The sequence below is a fragment of the Aquila chrysaetos genome, chromosome 21, assembly GCF_900496995.4.
Source record: "Aquila chrysaetos chrysaetos chromosome 21, bAquChr1.4, whole genome shotgun sequence".
NCBI lineage: Eukaryota > Metazoa > Chordata > Aves > Accipitriformes > Accipitridae > Aquila > Aquila chrysaetos.
The window spans coordinates 19,807,961-19,833,933 of record NC_044024.1 but is presented as its reverse complement, the minus strand read 5'-3'; the positions used below and the strand labels follow the sequence as shown (position 1 = coordinate 19,833,933).

The window sequence follows — 25,973 nt, the reverse complement described above, 5'->3', positions numbered from 1 at the left end:
CATGCAGCGCGGAGAAACGTGCCAGCAAAGAGCTTGGAAGTGCAAGTCCAGGTGCTAACGCAACTTCCACCCCAGCCATGCTGTTGTGAAGTCCTTTTTCTCCAGCCGCGTCTTGCTCAGCGCACCAGGGCGGGCTGCACAGGGGCTGCCCATGGCATTGCGGCAGTCTGGGCTGGATTAGTTCCTGGTCTGTCATTGTTTCAGCTGTCTGAAGAACTGAAGAATATTGCAGGGAAGATGTTGGACTTGAGCTTCCTGACCGAGGAGGAGTATGAGAAGCTGATGAAGGTTCTGCAGAGAGATGCAGAGCTGAAGAAGAAGGATGGGGATCGCATCAGGTGAGAGAGCGTGCAATAACAGCAGGATGTGAGCTTTCCCTGGGGGGATTTGTTTACTTCTTTTAGAGAGGAGTGTGTGTGTGTGTGTCTGTGCAACAAGGAGAGACGCAGGCTGCAGCAGTGCTGTCCCTTCTTGCTCAGATCCTGATGGATCTTTTCATTGCACCTCCTGCTTTCTCAGGCATCCTGCTGTCACTGCTGTCCTCTCTCTGCAGGATTGCAGGGCTGGACTCTTCTTTTGAGTTAATCAGCAGCCCTCAGAGACGCCAAGGGAAATCATCCCTTTCCTGCTCTGGGGAGGAAGATGCTGATTTCCCAGTGTCAGAGGTCCAAGCAGGGGAGTAGCTGTTGCCTTGTTTTCCTCACTCGGTAGCACAGAAATCCCATAGAGTGTTTTAAAATGAGACTTTACATCCCCATCTCAGCTTTGTGTCCCTCCGGTGCTCTTTGAGGTGGGTGTGTATGCAGCATCAGTTGTACAGGCAGAGAGGGGCAGTGAGAGGCTACGTGACCTGCCAAAGGGTTGCGGGGAGCTGTTTCAGAGCCAGGAATCGCTCTCAGTTCAGCTCACTTGCCACTGACCATCCTGGAGCTCAGGTCTGGTTGATCGGGATTGCTTGTTGCTACTGTCACTTTTTAAATGCCAGCCATTGGGCCATCTGGGTTGACAGTATGCACCAGGCTCAGGAAGCTGGCACCAAACTCTCCAGGGCAAGTAATGTGAGGGTGGACAGCCCTGTGCCAGCTTACCCCTGTGAAGGATATGAGCCTCCAACTTGCTGTTGAGCCAAAAAAGAGTAAGACCCACGTAGGAGAGATGCTCAAGGCTTGAAGGGGGAGTGGGTGGCTTTGCATCAGGCTCTAGGGAGCCTACGTGCCCTGGCCTCTGCTCGGGGGTGAGAGCTGGGGAAACAGAACTGGTGGTGGCATGCAAGCAGCTTGGACTTGAGGTGTATGTGTCCGCATACTCTTACATCTCCTCTGAACTGAAACAAGGTTTCAAAAAGGTTTTCTTTTTTTTTCTTCTTTTTTTCTTTTTCTGAAATGCGGTAACATTTCTGCTCTGCAGTGGAGGTTTGGGGAAAAGAGCGTTTGGATTATTTCAGGTTTGGTTTACTTGTCTTTGGAAGCTGTTGCACAGAAGGCTTTCATTTGGAAGTGAAGTGGGTTAGATCCTGACCGGGGTGGTGCCAAGTGCCACTTGCTGTCAGTATGGCTATATGCAGTAAGACCTTTGGTGCAAGCGTGGACATGTTTGGGTCCAAACAACCTGCCTGCTGGGTGAAATGAAATCAATGGCATTACACTGATCTGGTGTCATCAGGATTAAAATATGTTCCTATTTCTCCTCTGGCCCAGCACCTCGAGACCCTCACGGGGGCAGATGCAGCCCCGGTCTAGATGGGAGCTGTGCAGCTCCCTGCCTGTCAGTCCTGCTGGGTCCCCAGCACTGCCTGCAGAGGCTTGAGCCCAGTTATCCCATACCTGCTCCCTTCTGGCCTTTAGGCAGCCAGATGTGACCCTTCAAGGCTCCACAGTTATCCGGGGTTTTGCTCCCTCTTCCTGATGAGAATTGGACTGAGGTGGGAGTTTTCCTCTGGCCTCTCACGTCTCGTCTCGCAGGGACCCTGAATTGTGGTGAGCTGTGGGAGGCAGTGCCAGCTGAAAGGCAGCTAATTCAGTAAGCCATGGTATAAAAACAGAATGACTGGAGGAGGGTTAAAAGTACAGGCTAGCAAACAGAGCACTGACGGGTTTAGGTGCCAAAAACCAGCCCTGGGTGTGCCTGAGCGAGTTACAGTAGGAGAAGCTGTGCTCAGGAAGGAAAGCTGACTGAGTGCCAAAATTGGCATGGCAGGAGGAGCAGGGAGAGGAGCAGTGTCCAGGGAGAACGCTGCAGGGACAGGTTGCTCCCCTAAATAACATGATTTATTTCCATGGTTTGCCTCAGATTTGACGCAAAAAGCTTTGCCGCTCCTGAAGAGTTTAATAGACAAATAAAACGGAGAAGTGCAAGACCTGCAAACAGCCCCACCCCTTCCCAAACCCCCAGGGCTGCAAAGCAAATAGGCAAATCTCCTTGGCAGATGACTCTGATTTGGATTTGTAAAATTTGGAAGAGGTAAAAGCCTGTGTTTACAAGGTGCTGTTCCCATTTCCAATAAAGAATAAATCAGCTTTTGTTTTAGTGCTGGTTTGGCCCTTGTGATTGCAGAGAATATTCTCTGGATCCTTCGTAGTATCGGACAGGTGAACTGAACGGACAATTGTTACGAAGGTAGCTCAGGGGAAGTTGAAACCTTGGAGATCTTTTTGGTGTGTAATGTTCTCATTGACTTTCAGGCGGATACAAGGCTCCATCAAGGATGAAAAGAAGAAGAAGTTTGTAACAGGTGAATGGTTTTCGGAAGTGAAGGCAAAACGGTTTCAGGAAGACTTAGAGGGGCCGGATCTACTTCGGGCATCTATTAGAAGGAAAAAGGGCAAACTGGAAAGTAAGTATGTTAGTGTGCACCTTAAGAAAACAAATTGATGGACCAGAAAAAAGTGGTCAAGTATGGGGGTCTCCCTGTACTGGGAGCTTGTTGGGGACCAGCCTTTGTGTTGTCATCAGGAGATTGTCAGCTAAGCTTTCAGAACTAGAAAAAGATACCTGATTATCCAAATCAGGGCTCAAAGAAAAAATTACCGTGTGGCAGAGGACCAAGGCAAAAGCTGTTTACCAGCTGCGTGCAGTAAATGCCTTTTCCCCACTTCAGCTTCTTTCTTCCAAAATGTCTATTTGTCAGAGGTCACTGGTATAATTTCTTGTCTGTCCTGGTTTAACCCCAGTCAGCAACAACGCACCACGCAGCCGCCCACTCAAAGCAACAACGGAAGGGGATGATGTAGGGCAATTTCTGGCATCAAACTGATATGTGTGGGTCAAACAACACCCCCCCCAATTCCTAGACTGGTCTGACAAAAACAGACATCTGTCTGCTCTTTTAGGCCTCCAGAGTGGTGGGGTCAGTCACGTCTCTGCAAAGGGAAGGGGTGCCTCTCTTCTCCTGGCAAATGTTTGCCTACTTGAGAGAGTCCATGCCTAGCTTTTTACATGGGAATAATTCCAAGGCACAATGTAGTTTTCAAAATCAAAAGGGCTTTGGGGCCAAGTCTGAATGGTACCCAGGCTGCTGTGCCATAGCAAGGGTATATCTGGCACCGTGTGCTAATTTGCAGCAGATGTATTGCGTGTTGTTCGACATGCAGATGAACTCCCATGGTGGTATGTAAACCAGATCAAATCAGATTTGCTGGCTCAGGGCAGGGAGGGGAAGAGAAGAGCTCAGCCCTGTGTGAAATGAGCAGGACTGTGCTTTGAGCCCAAACGTAACCGGCCTGGAGCTGGCACTTCGTGCTGAACATTTGTGCAAAGCAGAACCGGGGATGATTCACATCCAGTCCTCAACTTGAAGACAGGTCAACTGACTCTGCAGCAGGACTGGTGAACTGCAGCCCAGTTTCACAAAACCTCCTTGATCGTTTGTCAGGGTGGGTAATCACAGCTACTCAGACACGGCTGGTGAGTTACTGGCTGCTGCTGCTGTGGGGAAGCCATGGCCCTGAAAGACAGCTCTAAGCAAAGTCTACCATGGTCCCTAATATAAGTACCCTATAACTGGGCTCTGTTCTTTTGCAGTAAAGGCTACTGTTAGATAAAGGGTTACCTTCCATCTGCCCAAAACTCAAATGTCATCTCCACCAGTTCAGTTCAGCCCTCTTTCCTAGGCCCAGCTGCCCATTCCTGCTCTGGGGTAGCAGCCATATAGATCACTCCTTTGTTTGGTGGGCCTCGTTGGCCAGGATATCTCTGTAACATTAATTGCCTGGGTTTAGTATACCCCTCTTAGCTCCACATTACTTAGACACATTCTGAAAGCTAAACGCTGGCTAGGGACTTTACTAACCGAGAGCCTCATTTTCTTTTTGCTTTTTGCTTATCCCTGACAGGTCTCATAACTTAGCATAGATTCATTGGGCCCTCTGATGCAGCACTGGCCCATCATATTTCATATGAAGTTGCTTTTACCCCTGGTATTAAGGATTCATGATGTCATTAAATTTACTTTTTATCATCCCTCCAGAATGCTAAAACATATAAAACCTTTTCCAGCTTGACAGAGTTGCCTGGCCATTTCTGCAGAGCATGTTCTGCTTTTTGAGGATGTGCATTTGTGCTTGCACCCTCTTTGCGTGAAGAGACAGACGCTTCAGCAGCCCCTCTGCTAGGGCCCAGGTCAGACAAATGCTCTGTCATCTCCAGCCCAGCTAGCGGCCAGCAGTGAATTGGATTTGTCTGCCTTTTGCCTTGCCAGAGGCATCAGCACCTTTAGCTTGCAGCCCACTTCAGGAAAGCAAAATCTGAAGTACTGTTGGTTTTAGATTTAACTTTTACTGCTGATGTGCACATATGAGATGTGGTTTCAGGTTATCATGTAAAATAATCTCATTAATATAGCAGTAATATGCAAGTTATGTCTTTGCATGCGCATTACTTGACTAATGCTGTTTTAAGAAGGAAGAAGCAAATGTTGCTAAATTACTACAGTAATTGCGTTTAGATTTAGCCCTCTTCATTTCTTTTTCAACTTTTTTTCTTCCATTCCTTTCTCTTTTTGTATTCTCAGACTTATTTTGGTAAAGCACAGGTATAACATGTGACTTTATTCTTTCCTTTTACTTTTCCCACTGCCATTTTACAGCAGTGGCAGAGGATCAAGATTCTGCAGCTAATATTTTCACCTTGCTGTTACCTGTTGCATGCTCAGCTCCTGGGGTGGTTACCGTATAGATTGCCTTCCTTCACACGTGAGGGCAAGCCCTTCTCTCACTGACTTGTCAGCAAGAATATTGCACTGGTGAGAGCGGCACTTGGCCCATCAGGGAACAAGGATGAGGCCCCTTTACGAACAGTTTGGCCATGCAGCTCACGATCAATCAGCAGTAGATGAGATAAGGGCCTTTGCTTGCCATTTTGACACCTTTTTTTTCTTCTCCTAGAAAGATCAGAGTCATTCACCTTCCCTTGGTTTTCAAGGTGATGAAGGGGTGTGTGTTTATTTAGCCAAATCAGTGTAACATGTTCATGACTCCAGGGCTGTTAATCCTGATTTAAGTCTTTGATGACTGTGTTAGGGAGTGAAATGAGAAAATTCCTGCATGGAGAAGCCCCACTGAGATATTTGCTGGCATTGCCTTTGCATGGTAAACAGGCTGAGGAGAGGTGGAAATTTGTGCCGGCACAGGAGAATGCCCAGTGACCTTTCCTGGAGGAGGGTTTTAACCTTCAGAAGGGAGGGTTGTGTGGATCCCTAAGGGTCTTCACAGTTGGTATTGCTTATAATAGAAAACACTAGTAATCGGCAGTAATATAAATCTATAAAATAGATAGATACCCTATATTTAAACTACAGCCTGCAGAGCAGCACAGATGGATGAATTTGGTGATAACTTCTCCTTGAGCTTGTGTGCAATGGATGGGAGCTAAAAATCATCTAGGAGAGAGACCATTTTATCCACCTGCCGAGGCAAGTCAGCCCTAATGGCACAGTTAGCTGTGCCTTCCCCAAGCGTTGAGTGTCTTCGTTTTGGAGTGATTGGAAATGAGTAAAGCAGCTAAAGTGTTAGAGCAGGAGTGGCTGTATATATATGTATATAAATATACGTATGGACAAGTTAAACTGGTCAGGCCACTACTAATTTCTGTTGGAATTTGCTTCTTATTCTGTCTCATCCTGAAGTTAGCAAAGGTATTTTGCTTGTCTTGATGGATTATAACATACTAATAACCTATTTGTTTGTGGTTATGGAAGCCAGGTATAGCTGTGTCAGTGGCTGAGCCATTTTGAAGGGCAGTGGTGTGGATGGGAAGAAGTGAACACCTCCCGCTGCCTCTGCCAGCTGGGAGGGGGGAGCTCTGTGTGAGGGAGAAGTATCAGTGAAAAGCAAATATGACACAATGCCTTTGGAAGTGAGGTGAGAAATGAATGCAGTCTTTGGTTGTCAAGGTCTTTTCAACCATGACAGGTGGGGGAAAAACATGGGAGCTCTGTGTTTGGTTCCTCTACTTCCAGAGCAGCTACCTGCTGGCATCTCCCTCCCTCGGGTCTGGGGCAGAAGAGAAGGACGTGGCTCACTGTATAAATAAACATTCCTCAGCGTGCGTTCCCATGCCTGCGTGTGACATGGCCTGCACGTGCCACCGGCCATGCCACAGCTTGTCTCTCCCGAAACGATGTTCAGTGATGCTTTTTGCACATCAACGTTTACATGGACAAAACGCAGTCCCTCTCTCAGAAACATACTCTTTAAAACTGGCTCGTTCTTACACAACCAGGCTCCTGTCTTGCAGCAGAAGTGACTCCCTGACCTCCCACGGCTGCGGAAACCACGGGACCACCCAGCTGCCATCTCATGTGTGTGCCAGACGTGGTCCTAACGCCGACAGCCCCGAGCAACGCCTGCCGTGGTCCCCTGCACCGCAGGACCAGGCGCTGCGCGGGGAGGAAGAGTTGGGACTGCAGCATTTTTCTCCATGGGGACGCACAGGCAAGGGGGAATGAAGCTTCATCTTCGGATATCCCCGTTACCTGCGGGCTGACTGTGCTGATGCTGGATGGCACCGCACGGGCAGCACGAGCATGACATTGATATCACAGCCTGTCCGTAGGACTGATCTGCTCTTGGGTTTGGTACAGTTTTCTAACCAGATAACAAGCGAAGCTATATTATTATTTAATGTCACATCTTTAAGCTTCTGATTCTATTGTATTGTGTCATGAAATATATCCTGAAGAGATTTGGCAGTTTTTGTAACAGGTAGATTTACTCTTTAAAATAGACCTAGCTGCGTGTGAATAAATACGTGCCGTTCTTGTTGACCAGACTAGTTTCTCATTGCTGTTTTAGAGTTTAATCCTTTCGGTTTTGCAGTAGCAAGAAAGCCTGTTTGCCAGCAAAATGTCTAATGCAACTTTATACCCTGGCAGGCTGCTCTAAAGGTTACCGTCTCCTATTGTTTTTTCTTTCGGGTCCTTGAGGGCTTAGAAGACATAGCTGAGCCTTGTGCCAGTAAAAATAACAGGGATCTCCTCATTAACTGTATTGGCCTCCTCCTTTGTTTGCCAAGATCGGATGACTTTCAGTCAAAACAGGAAATGGCTGAATTTAAATCCTGGTACGGATTAACTTTATTGACAGCCATGGCAGTGTCTTGCGAAGGTTTCCAGTGATGTGACAGCTCCTGGCGTGAGTCAGGCGTTAGGCAGCTCGCTTTGGCCTCTCGGACCCGCGAGGTCTGGAGGTGCCTTGGCTGCGTGGGGACCGTGGGCGACGCTGTCCTGGGGCCACCCCCATCCGCGGGGGGAGCAGGCAGAGCCCCCCGTCAGCCATCTCCTGTTAAATCCCCAGGGCTTGTGCTGGTGGGGCTCATTTAACAAGCCTTTTCTTTCCGCAAACAAAACACACCGACCATTACAAGTTTAAATAAACGTAATTTCTCAGTTGTCTCTGTTATATTACAGATGAGGCCAGCGAGCACATCCAGATGGGTCTGGAAAGCAAAGCTGCCCTGAGTCCTGCCTTCCCTGAGCGTGCTGCTGGCACAGGAGAGGAGAGGTAACCGCCGCTGCTTGTGCAACTCTCTGGCTGCTGCTCTTACTCCTAATGAAAATTGAATGCTACCCATTAAATCCTGGTCTTTAACTGAGTTTCCAAGACTGTATAAGTAATAGGTTATATAGGATATTTTTAACCTTTTTCCAGGAATTGTCAGAATATCAATCCTCCCCTAATAACTACCTGCTAATGTGCTTACCCCAGAAAGGTCTTTTCCTGCATGATTTGATAAGGAGTCAGTAAAATGGAAGCTGTCTCTAATGTCAGGATATTCTGGTTAGTTTTTCAAAGTAATTATGGTTTTATTTGTTTAATTTTTGCCATGGAGCAACACTAACAAAATGAACTGTTTGAGGAAACTGCTCATTTCCTGCTGGTGCCAACCTCTGCATCCAGTGCTCAGCACTCTCCATCAAGGCTTGGTAGGATTTCACGTTGTGCTGACTGAGCAGAAACACCCACTAAAGGCACTCCAACGAGCAAATCAGCGACCTCACTCAATATTCGTGGACTATGGAGAAGCCATTAAATATTCACGTATTCATTTATTGTTGCTCCCATCTCATTTGCATTTTTTTGTCAGCAGAATGAGGAATCTTTCTTCACAGGTGGCAATTGCTCCAGTTAAATATTAAATATGGGCCTTGACAAGACTTCGAAACCTCTTGCAGAGGTTGGGTGTTGCTTAATGAAGGATCCAGAGTCAACAAGCCCGAGACGCTCCTGCTTTACTGGCACAGCAATGGTCCTAATGGTTTTTTGGGGGTTGATTAAATCCTGAAAAGTTTGCTTTGTTTTTCTCATTCAATCCTAAGCACAAAGCATTCCCTTATGAAATCTCACCAGCTTGACTGCTGTTCTCCATCTGGAGAGCAGCCACCACTAGACACTCCCAAAGACGGTAGAAACAGTCAAGTAAACTGCCTGTGATATGTGTTTCTTCCATTTATTTATGAGGCCATTAGTAATCAACTTATGTTCCAAGCATGAAGATTTATATCCTGTACTATAGTTTTGCCCTAACTATTGTTGTCATAATCATTCCTGTAGTTTCTAAATCCTCTACCAATCTGGTTATGCCTTTGGCCTGAACTGGGAGGTGTGACCTGTTCCTTCCTGGGCCATAGCATGGAAACACGTCTCCCTCCTGCATGGCTCTTGGGCTCTTCTGGCACTGCTGCTTCCTGTGTTTTTCCCTACAGTTTTCTCCCAGAAGGGGAAAGTTTGAATAAACCCAGAAGTTGACACCGTTGTTTTTATTGAGCAAGTTCTGTACTGACTGCAGTGGGAGACTCATCCTTACTCCACGTTCAGGCCACTTAACATGTCCCCCAGTCCTTCCAAGCAGTAACAGAGAAAATAAATGAAGGCACCAGCCCTGGCCTGAGCTGGGTCAGTAGATAAAATTGGTAAAGTAGCTGAGCAGAGCTGAGATGGTGTTGAAGACTGCCTGACCACCCTACCAGGTACGTCACTAGCACTGATCTCCTTACTCAGGCGTTTCTCCTCTCCCACAGATCCAGCACACCTGCACTTGATACCACAGAGGAGTGTAAAATCTTGCCAAAACCGAAGCCGAGACTTCCTGTCCTGCTGTCTGCATCACATAAGGTAGTATAGGCACAGCCTCTGCGCTTTGTTTTGTTATTCCTTGGACCTTCACACAGTCTGTACCTACTGGTAGGGGCTCCACAGACTGCCTGCCCTGGTGTCTGTGCTCAAATAAAATAAGTTTTTCCAGTCTTGCCAGTTTATATACACTGATAGGGTTTGTTTTCCGTTCAGAGATCCAGTATACATGATGTCTCTTCCTCAGAGAGTGACACTGGAACAAGTCCATTTGTGGCTGCAACAAACAGCTTGCATTTGTCTAGAAAAGGTAAGGTTTTTGTTCAGTGAGCCATTGGTGTTTTTGTTATTCAACATCAAACACCAAGAAACAAGACGCTTTTTTGAGTGTGTAAAAATCAGTAACAAAGAGTATTTCTTGCCTTGGCATGTAAGAATGGGCTGCCAACATTTGTATGAATTATGCCCAAGGCAGCAGGGACCAAGAAAAAAAAAATCCAATGACTAAAACTTCTCCTGGCTCTCCATACATTTTAAACTGAGTGTTTGGCTCACAACTCCTGAATCCATAGATCCAAGTTACCTTCTCTTTCCTGCCTTGAATGTAGAGTGTACTTTTGGTACATAGCAAATAGCCAGTAGGAAGGCTATCAAACTGAAAGCAAAGCTGCAAACAAATCCACAACTCCCAGCAACAATTTAGAACTCAGTGGATTTTTTCCATGTCCTGTTGCAGAGCGAAGGGCTAGGGTTTTCAGGGCTTTCTTCAGATCGAAAGGGACTTGCTGAAGTCTCAAAATGGGGAAGAATTAGGAACATATTGATGGTTTCTGGAAACTTCTCCTGGCTTCCCTTTGAGAAGCTGCAGCCCAGACATTCCAGGGAAACATGATGCAATGCAGTGGGACAGGCTGTGAGCATTTGTTGTTGTTGTAGGTCGTGGAGTACCTCCGTTGCCCACCAAGCTTTCAGAGGATGCTGTGCCTCAGCCCAGCAGTGCAGCTGGAGGAGAAGCTCTTGATGGGGCCACTGGCGCCACAGTGGGGCCAAAAACTCCACCTGAAGAAACTTACGCTCCCAGCAAGATACCAGTTAAGAGGAGACCAAGTAGAACTTTCCCAAGATCCGAGCAGTTTGTGAATCATGTGGGGCCAGCAGAGAACAGCCTCGCAAATAGAAAGCTGCTGGCAAGCTCCAAACCACTGAGCGCAGAGGGGGAAGGCAGCCAGGCTGTGAAGCACGGCGTGAACTATACGATCTCATCGATGAGTAACAAAGAGGAGGATATCGGCCTCAATCGTGAACACTTCAAGAACTTGAAGAACTTCTGGGAGAAGGGAGCAGACTCTGTGATGGTGAGAAACGTGCCGGAGGACCCGAGCTGGGTGGAGGCAGACGGTAGGCAGTTCAAGCTGTGCCGCTCGCTCTCTGTGCAGTCTGGGCAAGGCCAGAACACCGAAGAAAAACCTGGCATCTTCACCAAAACAAGAACCCCCTACAAAAGGACAATAACCCTGTCTTCTAGCGAGGAAGAACCAAGCTATGTAGCCCCTGCAAGGAAGGGCTCGGTTTCCGTCGTTCCTAGATCCACATACGCCAAGAGCAAAGGCGGCCCAGTTACAAGAAATAACTTGCTGGGTGAAAGCAATGGGAAGCCAACGGTGCCAGAGGAACAGAAAGCAGCACAGCACTGCTCCAAGAAATCCAGATTGCCTGTGCGAGCGCCTTCCGTCAAAATCGAGTCGCCTACCAAAGAAGTGTCTGGCAGCACGTTTGAGCCAGAGACACCTACAGATGAGTTTATCGTGGCAGAAGAGCGCAAGCACGCAGCGAATTCCCTGGCGAGCAGGGTGCAGATACTGATCGAGCCTGTGCTTACAGATGGTGAAAATGATGATGAGAAAGAGGAAAGATCTGATTTGGGCACTCATGGCAATGTGGAAATAAATGGAGAGCTACCTGGGGAAGAAATGTGTGAGCCTTCAGACAAGCCAACACCCGGTGAGCCAGCCGGAGAGAGAGAAGCCGTTCAGGGAACGGACTCAGCTGTTTACTCAGGTACTGAGGGCTGTAACTGCACCCTATGAAATCCCAATAGAGAGTCATCCCTAAGCCTGTTTTCTTCCCTAGCCGTTCTGCATTTGCACACTTTCTTCATTTGTCCATTTATCCTATGTTGCAATTTGTGCAGAGTTAGCATGCGTGGATCGTGTTTAGCAAACAGCTCTGGAAACAAATCTTGTGTAGCGCGGAGCGAGTGTAAAAGGAGGCAGTGCCATGTTCCCTTGCCTTCCTCCCCACAACCAGCCCTCGTGCCTTACCTGCAAGCACCTCAGCTCGGGACAGCCCTCCATTTCTTTAGCGCTACCTACAACAGGTCACAGGAACTTACTTTATTTCACTCACTGGGAAGACTGTGCTTTCTTCAAATGTGGGGCTGGAGGAATTATTTCTGGTGGTAGAGATAAGTCTGACACAAATAGAAGAAATAAAATGTGAAGCAAAGTGTTTAATAAATACATTGGCCATTAGGCTACCTTGGTAACAGCCGCTGGCTGTCAGTGCTTAAATTACGTTTTGGGTCTTCTGGGTATGCACAAGTGATTTTGGATATTAAACTGCGACCAAAGTGGACTAAACAAGGAGTCTGATCTTTCTGGGTTCTGATACCATGTTCTCAACCACGATGGTGTCAATAGTATCACCATTTTATTGGCCTCTTCCTCTGGGTTCGATGGGCTCTTGTAGTGACTGTTACTATGAGCAAAAGTTATTGTTAATTGCAATACATTTTACATGTGGGCTCTGATTGCCCACAGCTCTTCTCTCTGCCAAGCAAAGACCTAGGAAGAGAGAGCTGCTTATCGCCTTTTTCTAAATTTCCTGTCCTCATGTACCTGGATAAGACCTGTCTGAGAGCATTTTCTGTAGACTCATCTGATTTTTATTTTTTTACTGTGTCATTTCTTGGCTTATTTCCTACCTCATATAACATTTCTATGACAATACTGAGTTGCACCTCAGGTAAACGCAAACATTTCCTTTATATAGGAGATCATTCTTACATTTCTCATGGTTTTTGCCTTATTATTACATTCATTTCAGGATGGTATTAGCAGATGGCTGTGTTGCACTGGAAGTTCTTTGCAAGTGCTGGTCTGTTTTAGGGACTGGGTTAATCCGGTGTTTACGTTTCCCATCATAGTGTGAAGAGGTTTTCTCAGGGAGAGATTAAAGCACACTGATGCTTTGAAAGCAGCCCTGTGTAATGTAACTGCAATGTGCTCTAAGCAGAGTGAACAAGCCAGGAGAGAGAGAAACACACGTGCTTGTTGACACACTGCCCATTTGTGTATATTTATTTACCATGTTGATTTGGCTTTTCATGTATTCCAGAGGAAGATGGGGATCATTCTCCCGCCGCTCAGGCACTGGCCCGAGCAAATAGCATTAATCTTGCAAAGAGCATGGTGAACATTTACACAACCACAGAGAGTGAGTAACATCTTTCTTTCTCCTTTTTGGTTTACGTTCACTGAAGGTAATATATTATGCCTGAGTTCTGCATCCCTGGTGCTTCTGTGCATTTACCAGGCAAGGAAAATGACATATTGTTTCATCATCAAATTAGAGAGCTTATAGTGCCTAAAATTAAATTCAGAGCCAGGAAATTGCAGCTAGATTGATGGTATGTTACTCAGTGTCTTCAGCAAAAACCACAAGGGCTTCAGAGGGTTGGCAAGAAGCTTGTACTTGTCTCTCCTCTTCCCCCACCGAGCACCGTGGGAGCTGCATGGCAGCCTGTGCAGTGGATTAATCAGAGGTGCCAGACTTCACGTCCAGCGTGCCAGTCAATGCCGCAGACTCCTGTCACAGGCTCACTGGGCTTGCAGTGCCCAGCCTGAGCCTCTCACCTCCCCCAGAGCAGACCCCGTTTGCTGGACTGATCTCCCCAGCTACCAGCTGGGACCAGTGCTTTATGGTGACAGTTTCTCCCTGAGAAACCAAGAGAAAAGGCAACAAGAAAGCAGCAGCAAACCTGAAGAAGCCCACGACCACGAAACCTGTCTGACCCACCAAGAAGCCCAAAAAAGCTGCAGCCAAGGAGCGGGGCCTGAAGGAAGGCAGCAGCGGGCTCTGTGGCCAAGAAAACCACTTACAGTCCCCAAAAGGTGAAAACTGTCGAGCCCAAGAGGACAGCTAAGCGCTTGCCTAAAAGCAACGTGGTAAGGCCAAGGCTGCCAGGACTGAGGTGAGCGGGCTGGGAAGGCAATGCCCGAGGAAGGGTAAAGCCGCTTAGAGGAAACGATGGAGCCCGTTTAAGTAAGCCCGACCCCCGGTTACGGGGGGGAGGAGAGTCCCCTTCGGGGCTGTGTCGAAGGCAGCCTGCGGGTGGGACGCGCTGCATCGCCCTGTGACGGTGCCCACCCTGTCCCCTAGCCCCGTGCCACGTGCGTGCCCGTCGTATGGTGCGGTGACGTGTCGCGCGGCGCGGCGGCTCGAAGATTCGGGTCCCACGTGCATTGCCGTTCAGCGACGCGGTCTTCACACAGACAACCGAGGTTTTAGCCTCTCCTTATTAAAGCTTATTTAGAGCCGCGAACTTCACCCTCGGAAACCCTCCTCTACAGTTACACTTACTTGTTTGCAGTATAACAAGTAGTCTGTGGAGAGGGCTAGATTTAATGCTTTGCTTATGTTTGGAAATAAAAATAGTAAATATCAAATGAATGGTAAATCATATAAAAGGTAAATTATACAAAAGGAAAATGCCAAAGAAGCTCTTGGGCATTTTGAGCGCTGAAGAATGTATCGTTGTGGCTAACGTGCTACACAAGCGTGTATATGTGCACGCACGTTTATGCACATATATCTTCTAAAAACAGGTTCCTCTGGGATGGAGATAGTCATCTGCAAGGGAGTTATTGAGAAAAGATAAAGATAGAACAAATGGGTTTTATTTAGCCATTTAAGCAGTCCAGTAACCATCTTTCTAAGTTGATATGAAGCTTTCTGATTTTTTTTTTTCCTTTAGATATCTGGCTGTTGTCCACCTCTTTGTCTAGCAGAGTATTTCAGAGGTGTATGCAATGGTGAAATTGTAGGTATAAATATTTTACAGCTCTTCTGTACAGGGCAATGTGCTATGAGATGAAAACGTGAGCATGTTTGGTTTCTTTGACAAGGAGGCAGATCTGTATGGTTTTAGTCTAAATTAAATCTACACAAAGAAAGTGGTGCAAACAAGAGACATCCTTAGGCTACTAAGTGAATTAAATTAGCCACTAGAGGGAGTTTGCACACTCCCACACATTGAACGAAAACACATTGAAAATAGCTTTAAGATGTTAGGTAGCAGTTTCTGTCTTGAGGAGGGTCAGCTTCAATGGCAGACGAGAGAGACTGGGCAAGTAGGTGGTACTCTGGTACCTTCCACAAGCTTTTCCTCCTTCCTTGTGCCCTTAAACAAAAATGTGACTTTCTTACATTTTCCTGACTCTGACAAGGTATCTTGATGCCTTTTTTGTTTGTACCTACAGCATACAATAAACCTCATTTGATACCCCATCAGTTTCTTGAACCTGAAAGAGTCAAAGAGCTGAGCAGATCCTCTCCTCTCCTGTTGTCTGAGGTAGGCTAGATACCAGAAATGGCTGGAGTAATGTTCACGGCATCCCCTGAATGGCAATCGGTTTCATGGGACTGTTTCTCCTGGACACGGACAGTACTTGCTTTAGAGCATACCTTGGTTATGTCATAAATAAATGAGAAGAGCCTTCAGAAAAAAAGCCCCCAGTACCCCAGACCAACCCTTCTATCCTGGAGGAGTTTTAGCATTTCCCTCTGTCTCAAACCACGCTATTCCATGCCCTTTCCAAGAGCCCAGGCAGTTTCATGCAGCTCTGTTTGGAGGCAGTTAATGATGACGTTCACTGTCGGTCGGAGAGAATGCCTCTAGGGAGACTCCCTGCGCTCTCCTCCACTCTCCTAACCTGATCGCCGCTTAATGGGACTCTGCTGAGCTATTGGTTTTTCTCTGTAGTGTTGCAAAGTGCTCATACAGCAGAGCTTAAAGATGCTTGTTATTTTCTGAGCAGACTGAATCAGACACAGCTTCGGAAATCAGCTTCCAGTTTAACAAGCACAAAAAGACGCCTAGCGTTGGCAGCCACTCGTCCGACATGGCATCTGTCTCCTCGGTAGGTATTTAACGCGTACATCTCGCTAGATAGGGTTTCTCAGTCGGATGCAGTGACACTGCATTTAGGCTGATACTGATGATGTGGCCTCCGGAGTGTCCTGTTGGTTTCTGCATGGTACATTATTAAAAGAACGGTGATGGTTAATTGACTTACTTGCATTAAAGGAGTGTCTCCAGGTACCATCTCAAATTAGAGACCCACCGAGTCATTGTTAGAGAAATTCACAGTAAGCGGTAGCCCCCACCCCAAAGTACGGATGCTCTGAAGCCTGGCAGTGTGCAGCAGAAAGGGGGGGCCTTTTTCTAGGTGGGGAAATGAGGCATACAGCTAGTAAGTGGCATGTTTGTGGTCCAGCTCCGAAAGAGCTGGGGCTGCAGACGGGTGCCCTCTGCAAGCTCATCCTTCACTTCATCAGCAAATTCAAAGAGTTGGACAGCAAAAGTGTGATTTAGAGCTTCAACTTCTAAGGAAAGCTGAAAAGAGCTGAGTGTGTTTAGTTGAGCATTTTTAAAAGATTCCTTAGAGACAGTGTTTTGTGGGGGACTGCTTAAAAGTGCTTGAATTTGCCGTATTAGTTACAGATATCTCCAAGGTGTATATGTGAGATTTAAAGAATATATGTGAAGCAAAGCTGGTAGGGAGAGGTCATGAATGTAGATAAATATGTTTAAAAAAAACCTTGAACTTTGGGGAACATGTGTCCTTCTCCTAGTCTGGAGAGTCTGGGAGCTATAAATAAGCCTTTTGTGTCCAAGTCACACAGGTGTTCTTGAAAATCGTGTTCAGGATTCTCTGCTGGGGTAAGTTTCCTGATGGGATGGTAAATGCAGCTGCAAGGACTGAGAGGAGATGTTTAGCAGGTTCTTGTAGGTTATAATAGAATGAAATTCAGAACCAAAGGAAGTAGGGGGAGACAGAGAAGAATTGGGTTAATTACTAGGAAAGTTTTTTGATAAATGTTCATGACTGTACCACAGAAAAGTGCCAAGAGGGTTAATTATTTGCTTTGTAAACAGCATTAGCTTTTAAGTTATCCTGTCAGGAATCATGAGTGATTGGTGCAATAGAAAATTCTCTCATCTTTCTGGAGCTGTTTTGTTTCTGCTTCATCACTTTCTACCAGTGAAAGAGAAAGTCTTGAAAAAAGCAGCCTAAGGCATATGGCCAGATGCAGTTTGTTCTGGGAAAGCAAGTGACTCTTGGGTGCTTAGCTCCTGATTTATACCTGTAGAAACCTCATTTTCTTGTGTCTTTGTGGCAAGTAAATGCACACAGGCTGTCTCTGGTGGGACAACGGCTCTTCAGGACAGAGGTTATATCTATTTCTGTTTTGTACAGCTCCATGCTCACATTGTGAGCAAGCAACAAGATAGTAATAGTTTTTCCTACATTTCTGGTCTGATATGGTTCTTCCTAGCCTATTGTAAAAATTGCTTGACAATTGTGTGACTATACCTACCTGAAATAGTAAGTTCATATACACATAGTTCAAGTTCTCTCAATATATTTCTTTCTTAGTGATGAGACGGGGTCAGTATAGCAGCTGTTTGTACTGTAAGCATAGGGAAAGGGAAGAAACTTGTGTGGTCCCCCCAGTAATATTTGGCTGTTTCCCAGAGTTTTCAGATTTAGGGGTGAAAAATCTTCTGCATTTCTTGAGCATTCAGGAGAATAGTGCTTCTAAGTCCTGGTCTAGGATAGCACACATCCTTGTGAGACCCTTATTCGGGTTCCCCAACCTTTGCTTGTTTGAGCACAGCTGCAGATGTGGACCATTTCTGTGTCAAGGACACAATACTACACAAGGACAGAAATTGCAGATTATTTCTCTGGGAATGCACTTTCCAGACTATCGTCTTTGTCCAGAACCAGGTCAGGAGGGTGCCTATTTCAGTGGCACTGACCTTGCTCTTCCACCTGACAGGTGAGTGGCAGCGTGCTCAGTGTCTACAGTGGCGATTTTGGGAGTGTGGATGCCCAAGGTACCGTGGAGTTTGCTCTAGACTATGATGAGAAGAACCGGGAGTTCCAGGTTCATGTGTCCCAGTGCAAGGACTTGGCTGTCGTGGATGAGAAGAAAGGCAGATCTGACCCGTGAGTGACACTTTGGTGCCTTGTGACTTCTACATTGCTGAATTTTGTGCTCTGGAGGATTTTTTTCTTTAGTTTTCTCTGTTTAAATATCACGGTTTCTTCCTTTCTTCAGACTTCTGGCGCACGCTTGCTGCAGGGACTTTACTAGCTGATGGTTCTGGAGCCATCAGCATCACTAAATATGTTGCCAGACTTAAATTTGAACAGATTGAGAAAGCTTTGATCACTACAAAGACAGTTCGTGTTATCACTGGAATATGTTCTCTCTGCATCCATGTGAACCTTGGTCTCCCCATGGTGAATACACTTTGGTAATAACTCTGGCGATGCAGACACATGTCTATATGAAAAGAGAGTCCGTAAAGAATTGCTGTAAGGGACACAATGGTAGTTGTACAGAGGTTAGTGATCTCTAGTTTGAAAGATTATGACAAGGAGCTTGGATTTGAACCCTGAGAGAGAGCCTTAAAGACATTCCACCTCTTTCCTCCTCTCTAATTTCACCCTAATTTTGAACACACGGAGATGCTATAGTTATGGACATTTCAGAAAATGGATATATGGCCTTGCTGGCTTCCCATATTGCCTAGGCAGCTGCCTGTTCTGAATGTTGGCAGCATCCACCCATCTCCAGTGAGATTTATAACTTCACATGCAAGAGTCAACTCCAGGTCTTTTGTTTCCATGTCACTGTTCACAAGTGTTGCTCGCTTATTGGAGCTTGGCAGTGTGGAACGATATCCAGATGCAGTTTGTTTTCTTTTCTAGGTATGTTAAAACTTACCTGCTCCCAGACAAAGCTAGAATGGGTAAGAGGAAAACTTCAGTGAAGAAGAGGACAGTGAATCCCATCTACAACGAGGTGTTACGGGTAAGAACAAATACATGCTCTGAAAACCTGTGTTGTAGCAGGCACCTGTACCAGGTCAGGTCTGGAAAGATCCTGTCTTCTTGGCCAGGCTTCTTCGCCTGCCTCCCACCAATGCTGCACTGCTCTTCCCTTGGGTTTGTGGGGGCAGAGATGTTAAAGTTTTCTCTGCACCCATCTGTGTGGCACCCAAGATTTCTGTGTCAAAGCCGCACAGTGATCTTTGGATGAGATGGGGACCTGCAGCCTGTGCTGCCTTCAGCCAGAGCAAGGGGTGTTCTTCCCTTTCCTGGCACACAGTCACGAGGCATGGGACTAGTAAGAAAGGTCTTCGTTATATGACCGTGCTCATCAAAGCCTAGAGGATTATTTAACAATTCCCAGGGCTGTGTTAATAATTCTTGAAAGAATATTGGTTTTGCCCTGTGACGAATGGAGCGCTAGGTTTCCCTGTGCTCTACAGAGAAGCTTTGTCAGAGTAATTGCTACAGGGTAAAAAAAGGAGGTGTTCAGAGCGAGGCCAGTCCAGTAGTGCGTGTGTGGAGTGGGTCTGAGTGTCTCAGTCAGAGCTTATTCAAGCTTTTGAGTAGTTTATTTCCAGTTGTGAAAGAAACAGAAGAAAAATTTGAACCACCTGACTTCTCTTTCTTCCTTCAGTATAAAATAGAGAAAATGGTATTGCTGATCCAAAAATTAAATCTCTCTGTTTGGCACAATGATCCACTGGGACGTAACAGTTTCTTGGGAGAGATCGAAGTAGACTTGGCCAGCTGGGACTGGAGCAACAGGAAACTCAACTGGTACCCGCTGAAGCCCCGAGTAAGTGTGTCTCAGCTGGAAGCATGCTTCCTAGCCCAGCCCTGAAGACTTTAGGAGTGGCAGAAGTCCTTCCTGACTCCTCTGAGGTCTTTAGGTGGTGTGGTGGAGCAGAACAACCTGAATTGTACCTAGGGAAGTGCAGTAAAACAGCCACAAGCCCTGGACATGTTAGTGCAGTATTTGGTGCTCTGAACACAGGCTTTCTCAGGTCTTATTTGGTGACTGATCTGTAGAGACACTTTCATAAATGTGATCTGACACTAATCAAAAGAAACTCTGACATGACTTTGCCTCTCTCTCTCTACTCACATAAAGACCATCCCTTAAAAATAGCAGAGTACTAGGTGTTGCAGCTGAACATGCCTTGAGAGGTAAATATTCAGGTGCCACTTTTTGTGAAGCCTGTAAAGCTTCCCGCATGCTTCTGGGCTCAGAGGTCTGATTTGAGATCCCTTTTCAAATAATAAAGCACATTTGTCTTTCAGAACTAAGATGCTTAATTATGTCCAGGTGGACACGCCTGGAAGGGCAGCCTTGCTCTGAATCCTCAGGCTTTTGGTTCTGAGGGACTAAGTTTGAGAACAAAGCCACAAAGAAAGGAGCTGCCCTGAGAACGGGCTGCCCCAAGCCATGCAAAATCAGAGTTTGTCCATTTGTGCCCTTCCATTGAACTCAAAAGCTGCTTGCCTTGCTATGTTTACACAATCCCTTGTTTAGTCAATCATAACTCTTTCTGTTTCAGAGCCTTTCTGCTGTTAACGGTGTGGATCATCGAGGAGTGATGAATTTGTCTATTAAGTATGTCCCTCCGGGAAGCCTAGGTAAAATGTGTTTCATGCATTAAGAAGTACTGCCTGTATGTAGGCATGCAGGTTCCAATGCCTCATGTATTTAAGGGCTGGTTAAAGAGTAATCTCATTAGAGCAAGATCTTAGAGATCAGCACAAAGGCGCAACCAGCAGTGCTTGATAGCACTGTTGCAGCCTACATCTGATTTTCACATCTGGATTTATTGGGAAAGTGTTGGGGAGAGAGCAAGGGCTCAACAACCTCAAACTCATCAGCTGTTAGGAGCACCGTGGGCACTGTGATGTGACAGCAGCAACACACACAGCCCCTCTTACTGTGGGGCAGCACAAGGTTGGGTTCGCCCAGCACTTTCTCCCTACCTGTTTCAAAGCAGCACCGGCGCATTTTGTCAGGAGCTCTCTGCAGCTGGAAGTGTGACGGGTCTGGTGGTGGTGCTGTGGCACCCAGGCAGAGGGGTGCAGAGCTCGCGAGGGAGTGATTACGCAGAGAAGTCGTGTTGCTGCTCCCTCGGGTCCCTAGAGAGAAAGCCTGTCATTTTGCTAGCTATTGTAAGGACTGGCTTGACAGTTTTTCTCTTCTCCTAAATGGCAGGTCCCAAGAATCCTCCCTCTGGCGAAGTTCACATTTGGGTCAAAGACGTCAAGGACCTGCTGCAGTTGCGTCCTTCTGGAGTTGACTCCTTTGTGAAATGGTAAGTGCATGAGCAGGATACTGGCTTTGATCCTGGGTCTGCGCCTCCACAAAGCGGTATGTTTTCTTCTCTTTTCTCCGGGTAACCTCGCTATGCCTCCGTACTGTAAAGCCTTCGTGTTGCATTGGGCTCTGTAGGAGAGAATTGCCCTTGTTATTCACTCGTGGCCAAGTTAGGAAAACCCTTGCTGTGGTAAAGCTCTTGGTTAATCACTGTCTGTGACTCACTCAGTGATTTGCCTCAATAACATCTGAGTGAGAGGAATAAGTGGGCCCTGCACCTCGGCCCAGTGTGTTCACGTGAAGTTGTAAATTTTGCCTTGATATGGGCTTGCGTGCAAAATTTGGGAATTTGTTAGGGACTTGCCAGAACTGACATAAGGACAGTTGGATCCTGCTTTGATCTTCTCCAGAATTTAGTATGTGCGTGTTTTCTGCAGCCTGCAACATCAGTTCTGCCTGTTATATGGGAGAAGGTGCTGCAAATATTCCAGAAAATTAAAAATCTTTTAAGGGGATTTTAAGATTTTTTTCAGCGCTTTGAAGTGCTCACCATGGTTTTTGTATATTTTAAAACCTTACAGAGTTCTATAGAAAGGTTTGTTGCTCAAGAAGCCTAACTGACCATTTTGAAATGCTGTCTTGGTCATCTAAGTGATGAAAATTTATGAAAATATAAATGTGTGAAAGTAATATCCATTTTTTAATGTAAAATGTCAGTTTGCAAAAAAAATTTTCCAAAAGCAGGAAATTTTAAGCAAGTACCTCCCTTTCTGAAAATGCTTTTAAAATGGATTTTCTTGGCAAGAAAAAAAAGTTTCATCCAGAAATTATGAACATTTCCTATTAAATCAACAGAGATTTCTTATGCTGAAACCCAATTCCTCCTTTCTTCAGAACGGAGGCTTGTTTAGACTGAGGAACTTTGTAGGAACAATTCAAATCTCAGGTCATATTCAATACTACATGCTGTATTTTTTCTCCTCTCAAAGCTATGTGCTTCCAGACACCAGTAAGAAGAGTTACCAAAAGACCCGAGTCATAAAAAGAGACACAAACCCTGTTTTCAATCACACTATTGTATATGATGGCTTTCATACAGAGGATCTAAAGGATGCTTGTGTTGAACTGACTGTGTGGGATCATGAAAAACTTACCAACCATTTCCTTGGAGGAATCAGGCTGGGCCTTGGGACAGGTAAGTGATTTCCTTTACATTAAATGAATACTGTTACCATATTGCTGAGCCACAGGATATAATGGGAAGTTGCAGAGCATCTTCCTGTTGGGGAGAAACCAGGGATGGGGAGTCTCAGTAATTAGTGAGAGTCTTGGTACTTGCACTGTGTCTGGGATGCAGGGGGCCCTGGTACCATGATAGCAATCCTCTATTCCCACATTTTCTGCCAGCATCAGCTCCGAGGTCTGGCAAAACTCAAGAATCTCCTTGGGTCCATCAGAGAGTTTTCCTGCTGTTACAGAAAAACAGACAGCGTTACAAATCAACATTATATTGCTGCTCCTCCCAGGGAAGAGTGCTCAGAGATGAAGGCAACATGAATGCCATGTGGGACAGCACCACCTGGTGACTCTGTCCACATCACCTCCTCCCTTGAAATGCTTTAGTTAGCAGGAATAACTAATACTTGAAAAACAGGGCGAGCTACACTAGTTGATCTGGTAGGTAGTCAGTACTGAGAGTACACCAGCTGGAATTAAATCACAAATTGGAAGAATGGAGTTGTCTGGGTGTAGACTAAGGTGTTATTGTTGGGGGTTTGCTTTGTTTTTGTTTAGGCGATGTAGTGCTGAAAGACGTCAACAGAGGTGCCATTTGCTCCTCTGAGAGACAGTCACTGTCTCTGGGAGTTGATGGCATGAGGTTCCAGTTCAGAGAAGGACTTAGACCTGTGCTTAGCTGGAAGTGTTTTACTTCAGTGGGGTTACTCATCCTTGAAGTTAGGAAAATGGCAGTATTTTTAAGCCACAGTTGTAAAGAGCAGGTGGGACCATCTCCCATTGTCCAGCTGTCCAGCATCAAGGTTTGTCCCTCTCTAAACATCCTATCCTAGCTTTCAGTGTACCCCGTACCTAGGCTTTGACAGATAGCATGGTCATCTTTTTATTTTTGTAAGTAGGGTATCTAAGGTTTTCTAAACTATTTATTGTAAAGCAAGAGGGCTCTTTGAGAGATGAAAGGCAAAAAGATTCCAGAATGTTGCAATAAAGGATAACAGTTCCTTGAGGGTATCGGGAGAAGGCTCATCGTAGCTGGAAGGTCTGCCTTGCAGGTGCGCCTGTGTGTATTGGATTTGCTTGTGTGTTCTCTGTTTTCAATCTCTAACATGTTACCGGGAGGGTTGTGAACTATCCAGTGGGAAGGGGCAACAAGAATAAGCTCATAAGCAAGATATAAAAATACCGACCCCAAGATAAGCTGTGATCCAAATTTAGACCTTTATCTCATTGATAAGTAGTTGGCATGTGAAAATTTGGTTGAATAATCAGCTTGGAATTAATGTACACACTTTTCCCCTATCATATATTTGATTCCTATACAAATGAAGTGTAGAGCAAGACAATATTGACAAATACCCCACCCTGTCCACAAGAAGGTCTTTTAAGGGGAAACAAGCCTTTCAGACCTTCTTTACCATGCCAAAAGATGCAGAAAGCGCTTGATTCCAGTATTGCTTTCCTTGGCAGGTTATGTTTAGGGTTCTTGCATTTTGTGGCTTTTACATTGACTTCATTCTGAACTCTGGTGTAAAATGGAGGTCACTAGCAGAAGAACAGGAGGTATTTAGAGCACAACTTGCTGAGGGGAAGCCAGCACCTTTTACATTAATGCACTGCCTGCAACAGTTACATCCCATTGAGTATTTTTGCGTGGAGTAGAAACTCTTCGTGTAGCTCCCAACATTGCAGTTTTCTTGTTCTTTTCAGGTTTGAGCTATGGCATCTCTGTGGACTGGATGGACTCCACGCAAGAGGAGGTGGCCTTTTGGCAGGAGATGATGTCAGCTGCGAATGAATGGATTGAGGGATTGCTGCCACTGCGCTCACTGGCAGGGAGGAAAAAACTGAAATAACCCACCATTCGTGCCATAGAAAGGCTGAATGTGGTCATTAGAATTAAGAAACTTCCTGCACCGAGGTGATAGAGACCATGCATGGGGCTGGCAAGCGTCAGGTTAATAAGGCAATTGATGGACAGCACTTTGGAGATGTTAAATGTCAAGTACTAATTCCCTGACAGAGGACATGGAAGATGCCAGACTGATGCTATACTTTATTTTGATCAAGAAGAAACTTCATTTGCCTTTTTATTTAATCATTTATATTCAGTATCTTTGAATTCCATTCAGCTCTGGGAACATTGGCAGAAGGAAAAGGAGATTAGATATTTTTATTTTTTACTGTTTCTTGTGCCATTGGGTTTTTTCTGTGCAGAGATGTAGTTGTACTAAAGCAGCAGCATGGTATTATTCATATTCCCCTGCAAGTGGTACACTTCGTACTTGACGTAAAATTGCTCCCAGTCAACAGCAGCACAGTCTGAGAATGAGAGCTTTGCATTTGTTGCTGGTTATAACACGTTTCTAACATGAGGAAACTTGAGATCCAAGGTGAATCTAAAGAAAGAGAGAACTATTTGAAACAGAAAATGAAGCAATCTGAGGAGCATAACAATGAGGAATTCAATATATTAATTTCTTTCTGCTTTAATATGAAAGAGAGAAGTGATGGTCCTGCAGCTAGTGGAATTTTGCAACGAGGGGCTGTTTTCCTAGCTTTCCCACAGGCTTCCTCAGTGACCTCAGGCAAGTTTCTCTATGGAAGGACAGTTTCAGTGCAATATAAACTGAAGTGCTTGCCCAAGTGTAAAATACGGTTACATTGCCGATGGGCCTAATCGCACCTTCAGAATGCCTTGTGTGCAAAACATTTCAATATGAAATAACGATGTAGGAAACAGTCTCATGTTAGCCTGGCACAACGGGTCAGGAAAGAAAGGTCAAAACCACCCTGGAACGCAGGAGATGTTGGGAGCCGGTGGGAGAGGTAAGTAGGGAGTGAACGACTGCGAAGGGTAGCTGCAGAGCTACAGTTGCCTGGGGTGGTCTCCTGCCTCTCCGTCCCCTGCTGCCCGTCTGGTCTGCCTTTCACCCGATGCCTGTCAGCGAGTTGTCTGTGGCTGGAATTTCCTTTTTGCCAGTAGCTTGCAAGAACTTTGCATCTGGCGCATTGACCGTGGCAGAGCGGCGTTGTGAATGCGTTTTGAAATGCAGCTTTGTAATTTCTATTTTGGATGTACATGCTGTGATTAAATAGAATGTTTTTCTTTAGTCATCAACTGGTCTCCTTGTACCTATTTTTAGCATGGTCTGAGTAACGAAAAAGCAAGCAAAAGAGGTGTTAAATTTTGTCATGTCAAAATGAACCATTTTTGCCCACGGGCAAGTGAAATGTCGTGGAGAAATATTTTTTGTAGCTGTCCTACCCTAGATTCTGGCTCTGTGAATATTTTGATATTCTTCTTTAATGTATCGATTTTATTGAACTTAAATTTTCAGCTTAGCAAAGATGCTTGTAAATAAATGAATGGAAAAATGTACACTTAAAATAACAAGACTTTTTCATAAAATTAGGACATTTGGGAGACAATCAGCAGCTTTCATGGGGAAAAAATAAAGGAAGAAGATGGCTTTGCAACTGGAAAAAGATAATAGTTGAAAATGTACCGGTCATAGTACTGAAAGCACTAAGAGAGAGTCTGTAGAGCAATAGAATTAAATAACGACTATCTAATGAAGAACCTGATATATATATAGCATGTCAGCCCAAAGATATTTTGTATGGGCTCCAGCCTGGCATGTTTTTTTCACCAAGGTTTGGTCATTTATTGCCTTTGTGGGATAA

General features: G+C 45.6%; 1 protein-coding gene across 3 annotated transcripts; it reads left to right on the top strand.

Annotated features, from left to right (window-relative positions):
- Positions 1–133: 133 nt before the first annotated feature.
- Positions 134–25,668, top strand: LOC115333518 (synaptotagmin-like protein 2). 3 transcript variants are annotated; one of them, XM_029996547.1, is made up of 16 exons: positions 134–338; positions 2,682–2,833; positions 7,904–7,997; positions 9,515–9,608; positions 9,783–9,876; positions 10,503–11,624; positions 12,963–13,061; positions 15,107–15,198; positions 15,665–15,766; positions 17,694–17,863; positions 18,632–18,734; positions 19,389–19,550; positions 20,293–20,371; positions 20,952–21,051; positions 22,043–22,248; positions 23,997–25,668. In XM_029996547.1, the coding sequence occupies exons 1-16, from the start codon at positions 238–240 to the stop codon at positions 24,140–24,142; spliced, it is 2,916 nt and encodes a 971-aa protein (XP_029852407.1). In that variant the 5' UTR covers positions 134–237; the 3' UTR covers positions 24,143–25,668. The 3 variants fall into 3 exon arrangements, with proteins under 3 accessions (XP_029852407.1, XP_029852408.1, XP_029852409.1); XM_029996548.2 differs by lacking the exons at positions 134–338; positions 2,682–2,833 and adding an exon at positions 7,465–7,557; XM_029996549.2 differs by lacking the exons at positions 134–338; positions 2,682–2,833; positions 7,904–7,997; ... (2 more) ...; positions 10,503–11,624; positions 12,963–13,061 and adding an exon at positions 13,072–13,792 and having other exon boundaries at positions 23,997–25,407.
- The last annotated feature ends 305 nt before the right edge of the window (positions 25,669–25,973 follow it).

Bases quoted from the DNA above. Each gene is read 5' to 3' on its own strand.
- LOC115333518 (XM_029996547.1), top strand. From the start codon at position 238: ATGTTGGACTTGAGCTTCCTGACCGAGGAGGAGTATGAGAAGCTGATG. The intron at 13,062-15,106 runs GTGAGTAACATC...TTGTACCTACAG, and splicing joins CATTTACACAACCACAGAGA to CATACAATAAACCTCATTTG. The intron at 19,551-20,292 runs GTAAGTGTGTCT...TTTCTGTTTCAG, and splicing joins GGTACCCGCTGAAGCCCCGA to AGCCTTTCTGCTGTTAACGG.